This window comes from Hydra vulgaris, chromosome 04 (assembly GCF_038396675.1).
Source record: "Hydra vulgaris chromosome 04, alternate assembly HydraT2T_AEP".
Classification (NCBI taxonomy): Eukaryota; Metazoa; Cnidaria; class Hydrozoa; order Anthoathecata; family Hydridae; genus Hydra; species Hydra vulgaris.
This window is the reverse complement of record NC_088923.1, coordinates 12,521,830-12,537,264: the sequence shown is the minus strand read 5'-3', so window position 1 is coordinate 12,537,264 and position 15,435 is coordinate 12,521,830. Positions and strand designations below refer to the sequence as shown.

Genomic DNA, 15,435 nt, shown 5'->3' with positions numbered 1-15,435 from the left:
CATATAAATGTTAAAAATGTTAAAACAGCAATTTGTAAACAGCAAATGCCAGAATAGTCTATACTTTCACAATAGTCTATAAAAAAATTGATCAAATATCTTATTATAATTAAAAATTACATAGCCATATTTTTAAATACTTTTGCACAGTCAGAATGCCCATTTTTGTGCCAAAATTATTTTTTTATTAAATATTATTAAATTTGATATAAATAACATACTTAGAGCTTCTAAACATATTTGTGTCTAAAAAAATGATTTTCTTAATTTTTTTTTCTTAATAATTATAAATACAGCAAAAAAAATAAAAAAATGCATTTTTCACATCTTATCAACTCAATTCAAACACAATCCACAGAATAAACATTAAAAAATTACATTTTACTGTTTTTAATAGGTACACAATCTTATGAAAAAAATACTTTCATGTCTTATCAACTCATTCAAACACAATTTACAACTTTAAGGCAACCATCTATGTCTGCACATATTTAAATGAAGTATTTACAAATTTACAATGTTATCTCCTGATAATAATAACTCCAAAACCTTAACAGGAAAGTCTTTCTTTTTTGAAGTGCAGGCTTGCCTCAAAGATGCTATGACAGGATCAGATGAGCTTGGAAATCTTTTCAAAATGTCCTCATTTGCCATACATCTTGAAGCTTTTCGAGCATGACGTTCACGAAACCATTTGAAAAATTTGTTTGTTGCCTCCTGTGCTTCTTCACTCATCATTCCAATTGGCAGTGAGATTCTATTAATGATGGCTGGGTCGTGGATCAGCAGTTTGTGGAGGCTTTGTGGCATGTAGTACCATGGGTACAGTTTCACAAACAACTTTGCAGTTTCTGTACACATCATGGTAAACTTTTCAGTATTTATTTCATAGCCACTTGATATGCTTGACAAAATAATGTGCAATTTTAAAACTAGTTCCTTATTGACACCTGTTATATTTGCAAAAGAAATGGCATCAGCAAATGCTTGTCGAGAAGTGTTGCCATCATTAGATGTACCAGATCCTCCAGACTTTGGTTGATCAACAACAAGGCCCATCTGTTGAAAAAAAGCTTGTTGGATGTGAGACTTTGTTTCAGCAACTTGTGATTTGTCTTCTGCTGACTTGAGTTAGTGGCCTCAGATAAAGCTGTGTGTACTTTTCCATCAATCATTGTTATTTCAATAACATGCTTTACTTGAAGTACTTTTCCATTGTTTAATATAATTTTTGTACAATTTAAATTCCTTATTTCTTCTTTTAGTTGAGCTTCTTCAGAGATTATATCTTTAGACTCTTTTTCAAACTGAAAACGCAAAGGGCGACAATACAGAGTTAATGATGGTTTTAGGTTTCGCCACAAAGTTGTCTTTTTTCCACAAGCAAATGAGCTCAAGTCAAGTGGTACTATGCAAGTTAAAAACAATGACTCTTCTATTTGTATATTACCGATACCATCTTTAAACACTGTTTGCTTATAGACACTTTGTCCTGTTGAGCCATCAAATCGTGCCTTGTGTCTTAAAGTAGCAAGTATGGTTGTATCACCAGCAACTGTTTCAATAACTTCATTCTGTACTTGACATAGTCTTTGTGCAGTGTAGTCGACCAAGCTCTGCATTGAGATTTTAGCAAAAAATCATCTATCTCTATTTCATTTGGATAGCAAGATAATTTTGCTGCCTTTATTATGTGATATGAAGGATAAAGTTCACAGTTTTTTCTCAAAGCAGCATTTCGATGTAGTTGATATCCATCTTTGGTCATATTTGTATCTAAAAGTAAAGCTAGAGCCTCATTGCCAGAGAGTTGTTGAGATATTTTGTTACTACTGTCAAAAATTCTCTTTACTGCATGTACCTCATCAAATTTATTTTCTTTTTTAAGAGAAACTTTTGCTGCAAAAGTAGTTCATTTGATGAATGCCCATGTTGTAGAGAGTTGGTACGCCTGTACTTTGTTCGAAGTGAACAGTCATCAAAATTCTCAATTGAAGGCCTGCCACGTGTATCTTGTTTCACAGGAATATCAGTAAAAACATCAATCTCTGTCTGTAGCCACTCTTTATGCTTTTTTTTGAAACATTTTTTTGAAACATGAATACAGTTACCTTTTAAGTCCTGCCATCTCTTTCTTATATGAATTAGCAATGTTTCCAGCTTAGGGTTAGGGTTTACCAAATTCATACCATTGATAACATCCTTTAAAACACCATGGTCAGAGATTTTTAATTTATTTTCTAGCATGTAGGTATATATATCAATGTATTTCATTTTAACCCATAAATTCTAAAATACATTCATTAGAAATCATTTAAATGACAGTATATTTATGCCTAAAAGTTTAAAGATGATGTGTTTTATTTTTAATTAAAAAGCTAAGTGATTAATTAAAAATTAACTAATTAAAAAAACTTGTGATTTGTTTGTCGCGGGCAAAATTTTAGTTATAACCTGCTATGTAAAAGTTAATTTGTGGCCAAGGTGATACTTTGTTGAAGCTAAAACTAACTTTAAATTATAATATATATACTTAGTAAAGATTTTAATGCATTTTCAGACTGGAGGATACTGGAGGTTTTTTTAATTAAATAAAGTAAGCAAAAATTTACACTAAAAAAACCAGTAAAAACACATCATCTTAAAAAATAAATAAAATTTCTTACTTACAAGCGAAAAATTTGCAGGGAAGTTATTTTGTTTCAAGGAGTATCAATCTATCAATATATAAAAAAATCATAGCGCAAATAATTTTAATTAAAAAATAGTTGACAGTTTCTGTGTAGCAACAAATATATTTTATTAATTTTTATTTAAAACTTACAAATCTGGCAAAAAAAATTAACTTCAACAGGCCATATAAAATTTAATATAAAAGCAAGTCACTAAAAAATATCTATTTTTATAAATATATATTTAAATATATATTTTTTTAAAGCTTGATAAGTATGGAAAACAACTATTACCATTAAACCTATGTTGAACAAAAATTTTTTAATTTTGGCACACCTTGACCCACTGTGTTTTGGTGTAGTTGTAATAGTAGCAATAGTTAACTGCAACTGCAACTAATGTATGTAAATAAAGAACTGACTTTAATAACTGCACCTAATAACTATATCTTATATCAATAATCCTAGTTCAATAACTGATGACAGTAAGAAAAAAACAACTACAAAGTGAGCAAAACAAATCATCATGCCAATAACAAAATAAAGAACAAGCAATAGTTAACCTAAATTAGCCAATTGTATAACTTTAGACATCTATAAGACACTTACAAAAATAAAATAAGTAATGAACTTAAATATTAACTAAAACATAAGGCACATAAACAAAACAACAATAAAACAAAAAAAACGTGTTTATGTATATTGATTGAATTTAAATATTCAAATAAGTCATAAAAACAAAAACAGCAGAAATAAAAGGATACATTCACAACAATGATAGCACTAAAGACACACCTTTTATGACAGTATAACACAGTAACAAAAGGAAACATCTCTAATTTACCATTCTCAATACATTTCAGGTAATGCTATCTCATGTCATTATCTTTTTATATAATTAAACTTAGGTTGATACTGCTACACAAAGCCATTGCATTTCCTTTTAAGAAAAGATCACAACCATTTTCATGTGCAACTCTATGCACTAACAATGGGGCATCATCTTTACTTAAACTATTAAAGAGTAAATCATAAAACTGAACATACTTCCAATGTGAAACAACAACAGGACACATTACTTAGAAACACCCAATATGATTTTCTAACATTAATCATTTGCATACAACTGTAACTTTCTGAAAAATTACCTGAATTAAAACAATTAAAAATGCAAAAAACCCAGATATTTTAAACTTGGAAACCCAAATATTTTAGAAAACTAATATAAAAACAAATTTTGTGCTATATCAATTAAGGTGTCATCAAGCCAGCCAGATGAGTCTCTTAAAATGTCTAAGGCCTTGCCTTTAGACTGTATTGACAAACTTTAAAGAAAACTTTGAACTTCGACAGCCCCTTTTTACAATGATACTATCATTAAAAAATAGCTTTTTTCAAAGGGTTACCGTTACCAGTTTAAACTCTGAACCTTTTTCTCGTTGATTGGTTTGAGGAAAATAAGCAGATTTTATCAAATAAACTAAAATTTTAGAGTTTTTTGAAGACTACCAAAAATCTATAAAATAAAGTAGTTACATAAATTGTTAATTTTTCAATATATTTACTTCAATTATCAGTAATAGTAATAATATTTTTTTTTCCAAGTTTTGTTAAGGCAAGAGGTCCAATCAGGTCTAGCGGAAGTTTGTGTACCTATGGCCAAATTTTTTGTCTAAAAATTTGGCCATAGGTACTTGTCTAAAAATGATAATCTAAAACTGATACAATCACATCTCTATACTGATTACTTTGTATTAATATAAGTATATTGACTTATACTAATAAAATTTCATCAAGTAGAAGGGTTTAAAAATTAATAGCCCTTGGTACAATAAGCTTTTTTTGAACTGTACCTAGGCTCAATTTATGAAAATTAGGTTCAAATCCATAATAAATTTACAGTTAATTTAGTCTTGGATTGTTTTCAATAAATATTTCTAGTAATACTTAAATGTATAACAAAATTGACTAATAGTTCTGAGCAAAATTGAAAATTAAGTCAATGCAATTAGAAAAATGGAAGTCCCAAAACAACTGTGTGTTTTGAGATGCTGAGACATAGTACAAAATTAACTTCAGAAACATACAATAATATAAAATATACAATAATAATAAACTCTTAATCATAAATTGTATAAAAGTTTAACTTAAATAGTGGGTTATATATACACATACCACAAAGTTGACATTTTTTTATTATAGTAATTTATTATTCCATCAGAGACATACCGCTAAATATCTTAAACAGAGTAATTATAGACTGGCATTTTAATTATATAATTTTAAAAAACTTAAAAATTTGATTATTTTTGTTTTTTGAGTTTATACCTAACGGAAACAAGGCTACTTATTTCTATAAATTATTACTGTAATTATTTACATACCTAACGGAAGCTTGTTATTAAATTGTTGGAGAAATTGATGCATACATTAGGGTGGAGTGAATTTTAGTTTTATTTACAATTCGTTTAGCCTGGGTGTGCAAAAGTTGTCTATTCATTTCAGAAATACTCTGGAAAAATATCAATGCTTTAGGAAATTATCTTGAGGTTCCTCAAGACCTTTAAAATTTTAATGGGTCCCTAATATTATGTAAAAAAAAGTTTTTCAAAAGTATGTCATTTTGGGTCTCAAAAGAAGCAAAACTTTATAAAAATTTCATAAATAACAATTATTTAAAAAAAAAATTGTTACTTTATAGTTTATTGGAGAAAAAATGACCTTTTAAACTAAAAATGAAAAAAGTTTATTTTTTTTAATTATAATTTCAAAAAAATTTTAAATAATAATTTTTTTATAAAATAATTGTTATTTTTGAAATTTTTATAAAATTTTGCTTTTTTTGAGACCCAACATAACATACTTTTGAAAAAATTTTTTTTACATAATATTAGGGACCCATTAAAAATTTAAAGGTCTTGAGGAACCTCAAGATAATTTCCTAGAGCATTGATATTTTTCCAGAGTATTTCTGAAATGAATAGACAACTTTTGCACACCCAGGCTAAACGAATTGTAAAAATAACTAAAATTCACTCCACCCTAATACACATCTCTGAAACTAGCGAGTAGGTTTCAAGTGAAGAGGGGCAGCAATACGGGTTTTGCCGAAAACATTTTTAACACATAAAAACAAATCTAAATTACTCCACGATGTTGAAATCAGTGAATTTAAAATTATTTGTTTTTCTCTTTTAAAAATAAGAGTTGTTTACTGAACATTATTACTATAATAGATATTTTCTTAAAACAAAATGTCTTCGTTTTATTTTCTGCCATAATTGCGGGCTAAATTGTATAGCAGTTATTTCAACAATAGTTTGTTGTTACCTAGTTTTCTATTTCCGTTTAAAATAAACGCAGAATTTTTTAATGAGAAACATATTTTTGGGTGCCAGTTGACTGGCTTAGTGAGCGTAGAGGAAGGGTAAGGGGTAGCATCAGGCCTTCCCCCCTCCCTCCGCTTTTAGTCATTATTTTATATGATTGATTTAACAGTGTTCGATATTAGGTTAAAGATGAAATTTTCCTTAGCATGTCAAAATAATAATTCAACCACTTAGACTCACTCTGTATAATTTACCTTATAAATTCTCATAGTTTTAGTTAAATGTTTTCTATTCTTCATCTAACGCTGACGAGTTTGTGTTGCATGATTTTATCTGTCTATATATTCATTTTTGAAACATATTTTGCCGTTAGATAAATATTACAATCCTCATAAATTTACAAATAGTATAATTGTCGGAGCAAGGAGAATACATTATTTTTATCTTATCGCTGAGCACCGTGTTATAAGTTGGTACAAAATTGTTATAAAATTGATACAAAATAATGATTATCGTCATAATTATTATCATGATAATTTTTAATATATATTTTTCCATTTATAAGGTAAACTAAAATAATTACATTGCTTTTTAGTTTTTGTAACAACTTAAATCAAAATCTGTGTGTAACAAACAACGTTTTGATTTATTTTGAAAAATAAGTTTTCATTTAAGATTGACTTAGCTTGACTTTTCCCTACACAATTACATAATTTTAGTTGTGAGTACCCAGTGACGTATCATAATTACAAAAACATTTATTTTTTCAAAGTTTAAAAATTAATTTTTTTTTTCTAGTAATAGCGAGTGAAATTTTTTTAAAGATTTTGGGACCCTTATGACTTTTTGGATGTTTGTTTGAACGAATGTTTCGGGGAAGGGCCCCCGACCCACTATAATGGGTCTTTATACATATTCATACAGTATATACATATAGGAGAAACGCGCCTAGGATAATATGCTTAACTTTGAAGCTTCATTATCCAGTATTCAGAAGACCAATAATAAAAGTTTTGATATGGATACAATCCTTGTTACATGTACAACAATAATAACCCTCGGAGTTTTCATCAGTTTTTTTTTTTAATAAGTTATTTCTATTTAAAAAAAAAACCAAAAGTATTCCATCATAGGCAACCACTGCTCCTATGATGGCATAGAGGAGGATAGGGCTGGTTAGGATCAAAGGTAACTTGATGATTTCATTTAACCTTAGAGTCTTCCCTCAGAAAAGCCAGAAATTACTCGGAACCATCCTAATTTACCATTTCATGCTACAGAGCAGCGTTGTGAAGTTTTGCGTATGCGCATAGGATATATTGCGTTTTATGTATTTTTTGGACCAAAGAAAAAACTTTTGGAGCATCGCTTATTTTTTACTTTACTTAAAAATAAGTTTTCTTATAAAAAAAGGTTTTTCCAACTGGTCAATATTGCAACACCCCCAACTCGCCAATATGCCATCATGGAAAGAAGTCATCATTTTCTGCGTTGTTCAAAAGATAAAGTATTCCACTAAATTCACAAAACTTGGATATAAAATGCATGAAAACTCCCTTTCTACACATTTAATAATAAACTCACAATCTTAAATATATGAAGGGAATAAAACTACAACCGCACATCCCAAAATCGATTTTTGTTGATTATAAAAACAATATTTGTGCACAAGGGACATATTTTGACTAAAACTAACGTAAAGTCAGTATAGTCATGTAGGTTTAACCACTTTTTCACCAAAACCAACCTTTATGGAAACATAACCGGTATGCCACCATACAGTAGAGAAAATAGAATTAGCCTCACCATGTTCTAATTCAATATTTTGCAAATCTGTAAGCAAATTTGTTTGGTGCATATTGTGTATCCATTTATATATAGTTATTATTACAAACAACAACTTTTTAGATTACAATATAGCATAACTAAATTGCAGTACACTTGATAAAACCATAAAATGTATAATACTTGATATTTGCGGTAACAAATAGAATTAGTCTCATTAATAATTATTTTCAGTTTACTTGTATATTTTGATCTGGTGATACGCATTTGTAACTTAATTTTTTATTATTACATGTAAGTTAAACAAAGACTGTGAAATCAGTGCTCATAAAGTTTTTAACCTTTGGTTTTTGATACATGAGTTTGAAATGAGACGTGTTAAGCGTTTAAAGAATGAAGAAACAGCTGTAATCAAAGCATACAAAGATACAGGCTTATCTAATCGGGAAATTGCAATGAAAATTATAAGATCTCAAAAAGTGGTTATTAACTACTTCAAAATGGGCGTTAGTTATGGTGCTTATAAAGGAAGTGGTGGCAAATGTAAAACTAATAATTGTACTAAATGAGCTATTATACGTCGTGCTGCTGCTCTGTACATGACTGCATCTCAAATTCGTTCTGATTTACAATTACCTTTAACTGTTCAACGTGCGAGACAAATCTTTCATGAAGACCCAAACGCAGTTTGGAAAAAGCGTAAACCAAAACCAAAACTTACTGTTCGTCATAAAGAAGCTACATTACGATTTGCAAAAGAACACATGTCTTGGCAGAAAAAACACATGTCTTGGTAGAAAGAACACATGTCTTGGCAAAAAGAGTGGCATCAAGTTCTCTTTAGTGATGAAAAAAAGTTCAATCTAGGCGGTCCTGATGACTATCAATAATACTGACACAATCTTTAAAAAGAGGAATAAACTCGGATGAGTCGTAACTTTGGTGGTGGAACTGTTAAGGTTTGGGGAGCTTTTTCATTGGCTGGAAAACTTCCACTACCATGGATTTCAACAAACATGGGTTCATAGGACTACATTGACTTATTAGAAATTAGTTTGCTTGAACATGGTGAAGAATTGGTGGGTGAAAATTTCACCTTTCAACAAGACAATACTGCTGTCTATAATTCAAATCTTACAAAAGCTTAGTTAAGAGAAAAAAATACTGACGTAATGGTTCAAGTCTAAACCCAATTGAAAATTTATGGGAAATACTTTCTGGAAAGGTTTATAAAATGGTAACCAACTTAAATCAACATTAGAGCTGAAAACTCGTATAAGAGAAACTTGATATGAAATATCTGCTGAAACTATCCAAAATCTTGTGACTAGTATGTCAAGTCGCTTAAAAATTAATGTATGTATGTCAAAATGTAAAAATTAATGTATGTATGTAAAGTCATTAAAAATTCAGAAAGCAATACTAAATATTAAATGAGCATAAAAGCAAAATATTTTCTGTATTTTCTTGTAAATAACGCAAACAAGGCTAATTCTGCTTTCTCCACAAATTGAATACTCTTAAATTTTTTCTATTTGTAATTAATTAAGCAAACCAATCTATAAGTACTTTAGTTTATACGCTCGTTATGCCTATATGTTACCTATATATGCCCATATACTTTAGTTTATACGCTCCTTATATGGCTATATATTGATATACATATGCATATATATTGATATATATATATATATATATATATATAAATATATATATATATATATATATATATATATATATATATATATATATATATATATATATATATATATATATATATATATATATATATATATATATATATATATATATATATATATATATATATATATATATATATGCCACAGGCTACAGCCACGGCATATATATATATATGACAACTTTTTTTTTTTTTTTTTTGCTCATTTGTTCAATTTTTTATAAAATATATTTTCATTATTTCAAACCAAACCCTAACACTAACACTAACCTTAAACCTGCCTTAACCAAAACCCTTGGTCGATTTAGCAGCACTCCCTTGTATGTCCTTCCTGTTTATCAGTTTACGTACTTTTCAAATTTCTTAAAAGTTGCTTACAAAACCATTTTTTGGTCTTTTGATTTAGATTGAGTTTAAATCTTGCTAAATATCTAACGATGGTTTTTAAAAATAATGTAAGTAAAAATATTATTTTTATTCTTTTTTATTTGTTATCCTTTTAATAAAAAGTTTTTACTGTTCAAAAGAATAATCTTAGTATTGTTTAACTGAATTTATTATGAATAGATTTTTTTTCAAATTAAAAAAATCAGACTTATTATTCTTAGAATTTTGTTAAAATTTCATGTAATTTTAAACAGCCTTCACAATTCACTTCTTTCTTTTTCAAACAACTATGTTAAATAAATAGAAATACTATAGTAATTAGTTTCAAAAAATCGTTGGGGAGGAAGGGGATTTTACATTCGCATTCTTATTGATGAACTATTGATTTGTTTGAATTAGGCGTTTTTCAATAATTTAGAAAATTTTGTATTTCGAATCAAACTGAAAAGTGACTATAAAAAACATTTTAAACAAAAAATTAGGTTTTTTAGGCTACTGTTATGTTGAATAAACATTTTAAGTTGAATAAACATTCAACTTAAAAGAGCCAAGTGACTATTTTTTGAAACCTAATGATTTATTTTTAGATCGACAAAACATTCTTATGTTTACTGCAAATATGGTTTGTATTAGTTACTGGTTTAATAAATGATTCTATCATTGATTCAGTAAATATGGTTTGTCCTGGAATTTACTTCGATTCTGTTCAAAGTAAGTTTAAGTGTTGGAGACTTTGTATGCATGGTTTGATACTGTTTCTAATTTTAACTAGTCATTAATCTAATGATTAGTAACTAACCTAATTCATTTAGATTAAAGGTTTAGATTATTCCCAATTTCATATATCAATCAACTTTAAAATTGACAAAAAAATATACAAGGTTTTTGAATTATAGAGCTCTGTTTAAATTTAACTATTATTTAGGTTCACGTTTTGTTAAAAAGTGAGTATACAAATAACGATTTTAAAAATCAAAACATGGCTACAGAACATGAAATTTACTAATGAGTGGGGTATTTTTAATTGTTTGAAAAATTATTAAATGATGTCCAACCTGCTGGAAAAACTGAAAAAAAAGATGTTTTTTGGGAAATGTTTTGGAAAAGCTGGAAAGTGTATGCTTTTTAACATCATCAATAACGGAATAATCTGAATGTCGGAAATTCAGTTGAGCTATAAACATATTTTTTGTTAACTAGTTAAAATATTTTCTAAATATAAGTTTTACGCAGTCGTGGTGTAGTGGTTCGAGGTCTAGTTTCAGAACTTGGAGGTCCGTGGTTCGAAGGCGGTTCTGGCCATATAGCATCATTGGGAAGAAAGGAGGCGTAAATTTCCTGGTTAAATGCTATTCCGTGGTATTTTGTTTTAAGACCGTTAGGATCACTTAGAACACCTAAACAAATAATAAATAAAAAAGTGTCTAAACTTATGTAAACTTCAAATTATGTAATATTAAGAACTATACAATTTATTATTATAAAATGATGGACTAAAGTTCATTGTTATGGTTCATATCCTTTCGCTTGCACCTTTATTATTAATTCTTTTTAATCTTTTCCAATTTACTAAAACACAAAATAAAACATTTTTAAAGTTCTATAGACATTATATGTACAACATATAAAAAGATATACTCAACCAGCTGCTGATCGTTGAACTCGCAATTTAATGAATGAATATCATTTTTAATACAAATGGCTACGCCACCGCCTCTTCCTTCTCTACTTTGTAAATATTCAGTGTAGTTATTTATAGAGGTCAGCGATGATGAATTGAACCAGATCTTTGTAATGGCTATTATATGAGGATGATCTAATGTGGCTATTCGAGCTTTGAAATCAGTCCATTTGTTCTCCAACGATGTAGCATTTGTATAAAAGCATTTAAGATCTGAAATAGTAGTAGAAGAAGATGAGAATGAAAAAATTGCATTAACTGGACCTATGTGACTATGACATAGCGTAGACATTTTAAAATGAGTTTTTGACTTTCTTTCTGTCCAACGAATGGACCCAAAACGGACTGCCCAAAAATCTTTTTTGCTATCTCTAATGCCGTATCGGAGCCTCCCTTCAGAACCTTCTACTTCTTTAGTCAACTTTTCATTTCTGGCTCTACACTCAGCACGGAGTTTAAAAGATGTAATCCTCTCATTTTTGGTTTGGTCAGCTCTAACAAGATTCTGTCAAAACCAGTCACTTTCTTGAGAAATCTAGCATTTTCCAATGCTGTCTGATGGTTCCCATGACTATTAAATTCTACTAATATAAGAGGAGAATGCGAAATCATTTAGCTTGTCTGAGTTGCATTTAAATTACTTAACTGAGAAAGTTCAGAAAGAACATATTTCTTTTTGAGTCCCCTCTGAACCTTAACATCATTTCTGGACAGTTTCAAAACAGCCAGAATATCATCTACGGCTTTATTATCTTCGTTCTGGTTAGAAGACTCTGCCACACTACTGATAATAATATTATTTTCAGTTCTACTTTTTTCGTTGCTTTTCTTCGTGATTTTTGCAAATAATGCTGCATTGTTCTCTTTAGAGGTTCCATTTCTATCTTTGTTAATGAAGCCAGCACATGCATTAACACTACTTATACTATTAGAATTATTTTAAAGACTATCAATTTCAAGGCGTTTCGCATCATTTTCTGCTTCTAATCAACTAACTCTTGTAACACGAGTTGAAACCAGTGACGATAGTTTTCCACATCAAGTATGCAGTTGCTTAGTCAGTTCGCTCGGGTTTCCTTGGGCAATTCTTGGCCAATTTTCTTCTCGAAGGAAGTCCATGATATTTAAATAAATATCTACGCTCACAATTATTAGTTGGTCTTTGATAGGAGGAGCTACCACCCTGAATACCAGTGGATTACTTCCTGATCTCTGAACTATATATATATATATATATATATATATATATATATATATATATATATATATATATATATATATATATATATATATATATATATATATATATATATATATATATATATATATATATATTATTTTATAAACATCAATTAATACGAGTTTCTCTCGATACTAAAATTATTTTTATTTTTATTAAAGAAATTTTCGCTGGATTGTTGTGACCAGCGTCTTCAGCTTTAAATTTTTTTTTTGTTTTTTTTTGTTTTTTCGTATCTTATTTTTAAAACGGCAGTTTTATTTTATGTCAATGGGATGGTTTCATCTTTTTCTGACGTAAGTGCACCATAAATAGTGTCCAAAATTTTGTTGACATATATTGACCCTCATCTAAATTGATACCATTTTGTTGAGGGGCACATTGGTGGTACTGTATTTCGAGTGCCTCACGAACTTTCCTATCAAACTTTTTAGCATCAACTTTTAGAGTTCTGCAACTGTCCCAGTTAATTTGTTGTGAACAATGTCTCATGTGTGTAGCTAATGCAGATCGTTCTGTTTTATTTCCTATTGTACTGTTTTTGTGTTGCTGCATGCGTGTTTTTATTTGCATTTTTATTTCACCTATATACTTTTTGTTACAATGACATTTAATAAGGTAGACTCCTGGGTGGCTGTTCATTTGTAAATTAGATTTATTTCTTGATGTTAATATTGCTTCTAGGTTCAGCTTTGATTTAAAAACCGTTTTGTATCCTGCCTTCCTAAACACCTTACGTAATTTGGGAGACCATATACGTACTGGTGATGTTTTTATTGTTTTTAGTAGTCACTAGTGATTTTTTGTTCTTTCGTTTTATTTCTTTTATGATTTTTATGAGATTAGATTGTTTGTAGCCGTTTTCGACAAATACTTGAATAAGGAATTTCAGTTCATTTTCTATATGTTTTTGACTGCATACATTAAATGCTCTATGTACGAAACCCTTGAATATTCCATTTAAAAATTGTGGGTCATGATGTTGCCTTAACTTGAATGTTAGTAATTGCATTTTTTCTGTGTATTTTAAATTCATATTTAAATTCATATAAGAACAAATTGGGCCAACTAAAATTATCAATGAGGATCCAACACAAAGTTACGCAATGAAAATCAAAGTCCAACTATCAAAATTAAATAAAAAAGGTCGGTTCACAAAAGATGAATATCAACAAATTTATCCCAGTGACCCAATACCACCTCGTATGTATGGTGTAGTAAAGGCACATAAGCCTGAACAGTCATACCCAATGCGAATTGTAGTATCCACAATAGGCACACCAAACTACGGAATCTCAAATTACTTAGTAAAACTAATACAACCAATATTAAATAAAAACCCAACTCGATTAAAAAATTCACAACAATTCTTAGAAAAAGCAAAATCGTGGGACATATCCAGTGACGAAATTCAGGTATCATTTGACGTTATAAACTTATACCCATCAATTCCTCTTAAAGAAGTACTCATAAGGTTGCTGAAGTACTCATAAGGTTATCGGAGGTGAGCAATAACTTTAAAAAAGCGACAAAATTAAATATAAAAGAAATTAAAATTCTGATAGAACTATGTTTATACCGACCATACTTTTTATGGAACAATGAAATACACGAACTTGAAAATTCAGGTCCGATAGGTCTTTTATTTATGGTAGTTTTAGCTGAATCTTTTCTTCAACATCTTGAAAAAAGAGCACTTAATACAGCGCTGAAAAACAATCCACTTATTGATTTAAAGTCATTTTATAGATACGTAGATGACAGTCATGCTAAAATTAACCATGCTGAGCAATTTAAGACAATACTTAATCAACAGCATCCAAAAATACAATATTCTATCGAATTTGAAAATGACAAAAAAACACTAAATTTTCTAGACATATCCATAATAAATAACAAAAGTGGTAGATATAAATTTAAAATACACAGAAAAAATGCAATTACTAACATTCAAGTTAAGGCAACATCAAACCATGACCCACAACTTTTAAATGGAATATTCAAGGGTTTCGTACATAGAGCATTTAATGTATGCAGTCAAAAACATATAGAAAATGAACTGAAATTCCTTATTCAAGTATTTGTCGAAAACGGCTACAAACAATCTAATCTCATAAAAATCATAAAAGAAATAAAACGAAAGAACAAAAAATCACTAGTGACTACTAAAAACAATAAAAACATCACTAGTACGTATCCAACGATTTCATTACCTTGAGTACCAATATGGTCTCCCAAATTACGTAAGGTGTTTAGGAAGGCAGGATATAAAACGGTTTTTAAATCAAAGCTGAACCTAGAAGCAATATTAACATCAAGAAATAAATCTAATTTACAAATGAACAGCCACCCAGGAGTCTACCTTATTAAATGTCATTGTAACAAAAAGTATATAGGTGAAATAAAAATGCAAATAAAAACACGCATGCAGCAACACAAAAACAGTACAATAGGAAATAAAACAGAACGATCTGCATTAGCTACACACATGAGACATTGTTCACAACAAATTAACTGGGACAGTTGCAGAACTCTAAAAGTTGATGCTAAAAAGTTTGATAGGAAAGTTCGTGAGGCACTCGAAATACAGTACCACCAATGTGCCCCTCAACAAAATGGTATCAATTTAGATGAGGGTCAAT

The 15,435-nt window shown here is 29.1% G+C and overlaps 1 protein-coding gene across 1 annotated transcript in view; it reads left to right on the top strand.

Moving 5' to 3' along the window:
* Positions 1-15,435, top strand: part of LOC101240045 (fibrillin-1) — a 178,117-nt gene that overhangs the window by 19,672 nt on the left and 143,010 nt on the right. The window contains exons 2-3 of the mRNA XM_065795472.1: positions 9,892-9,940; positions 10,460-10,583. Coding sequence (XP_065651544.1) covers positions 9,923-9,940; positions 10,460-10,583 — 142 coding nt within the window. The 5' untranslated portion in view covers positions 9,892-9,922. The remainder of the gene's footprint in view (positions 1-9,891; positions 9,941-10,459; positions 10,584-15,435) is intronic.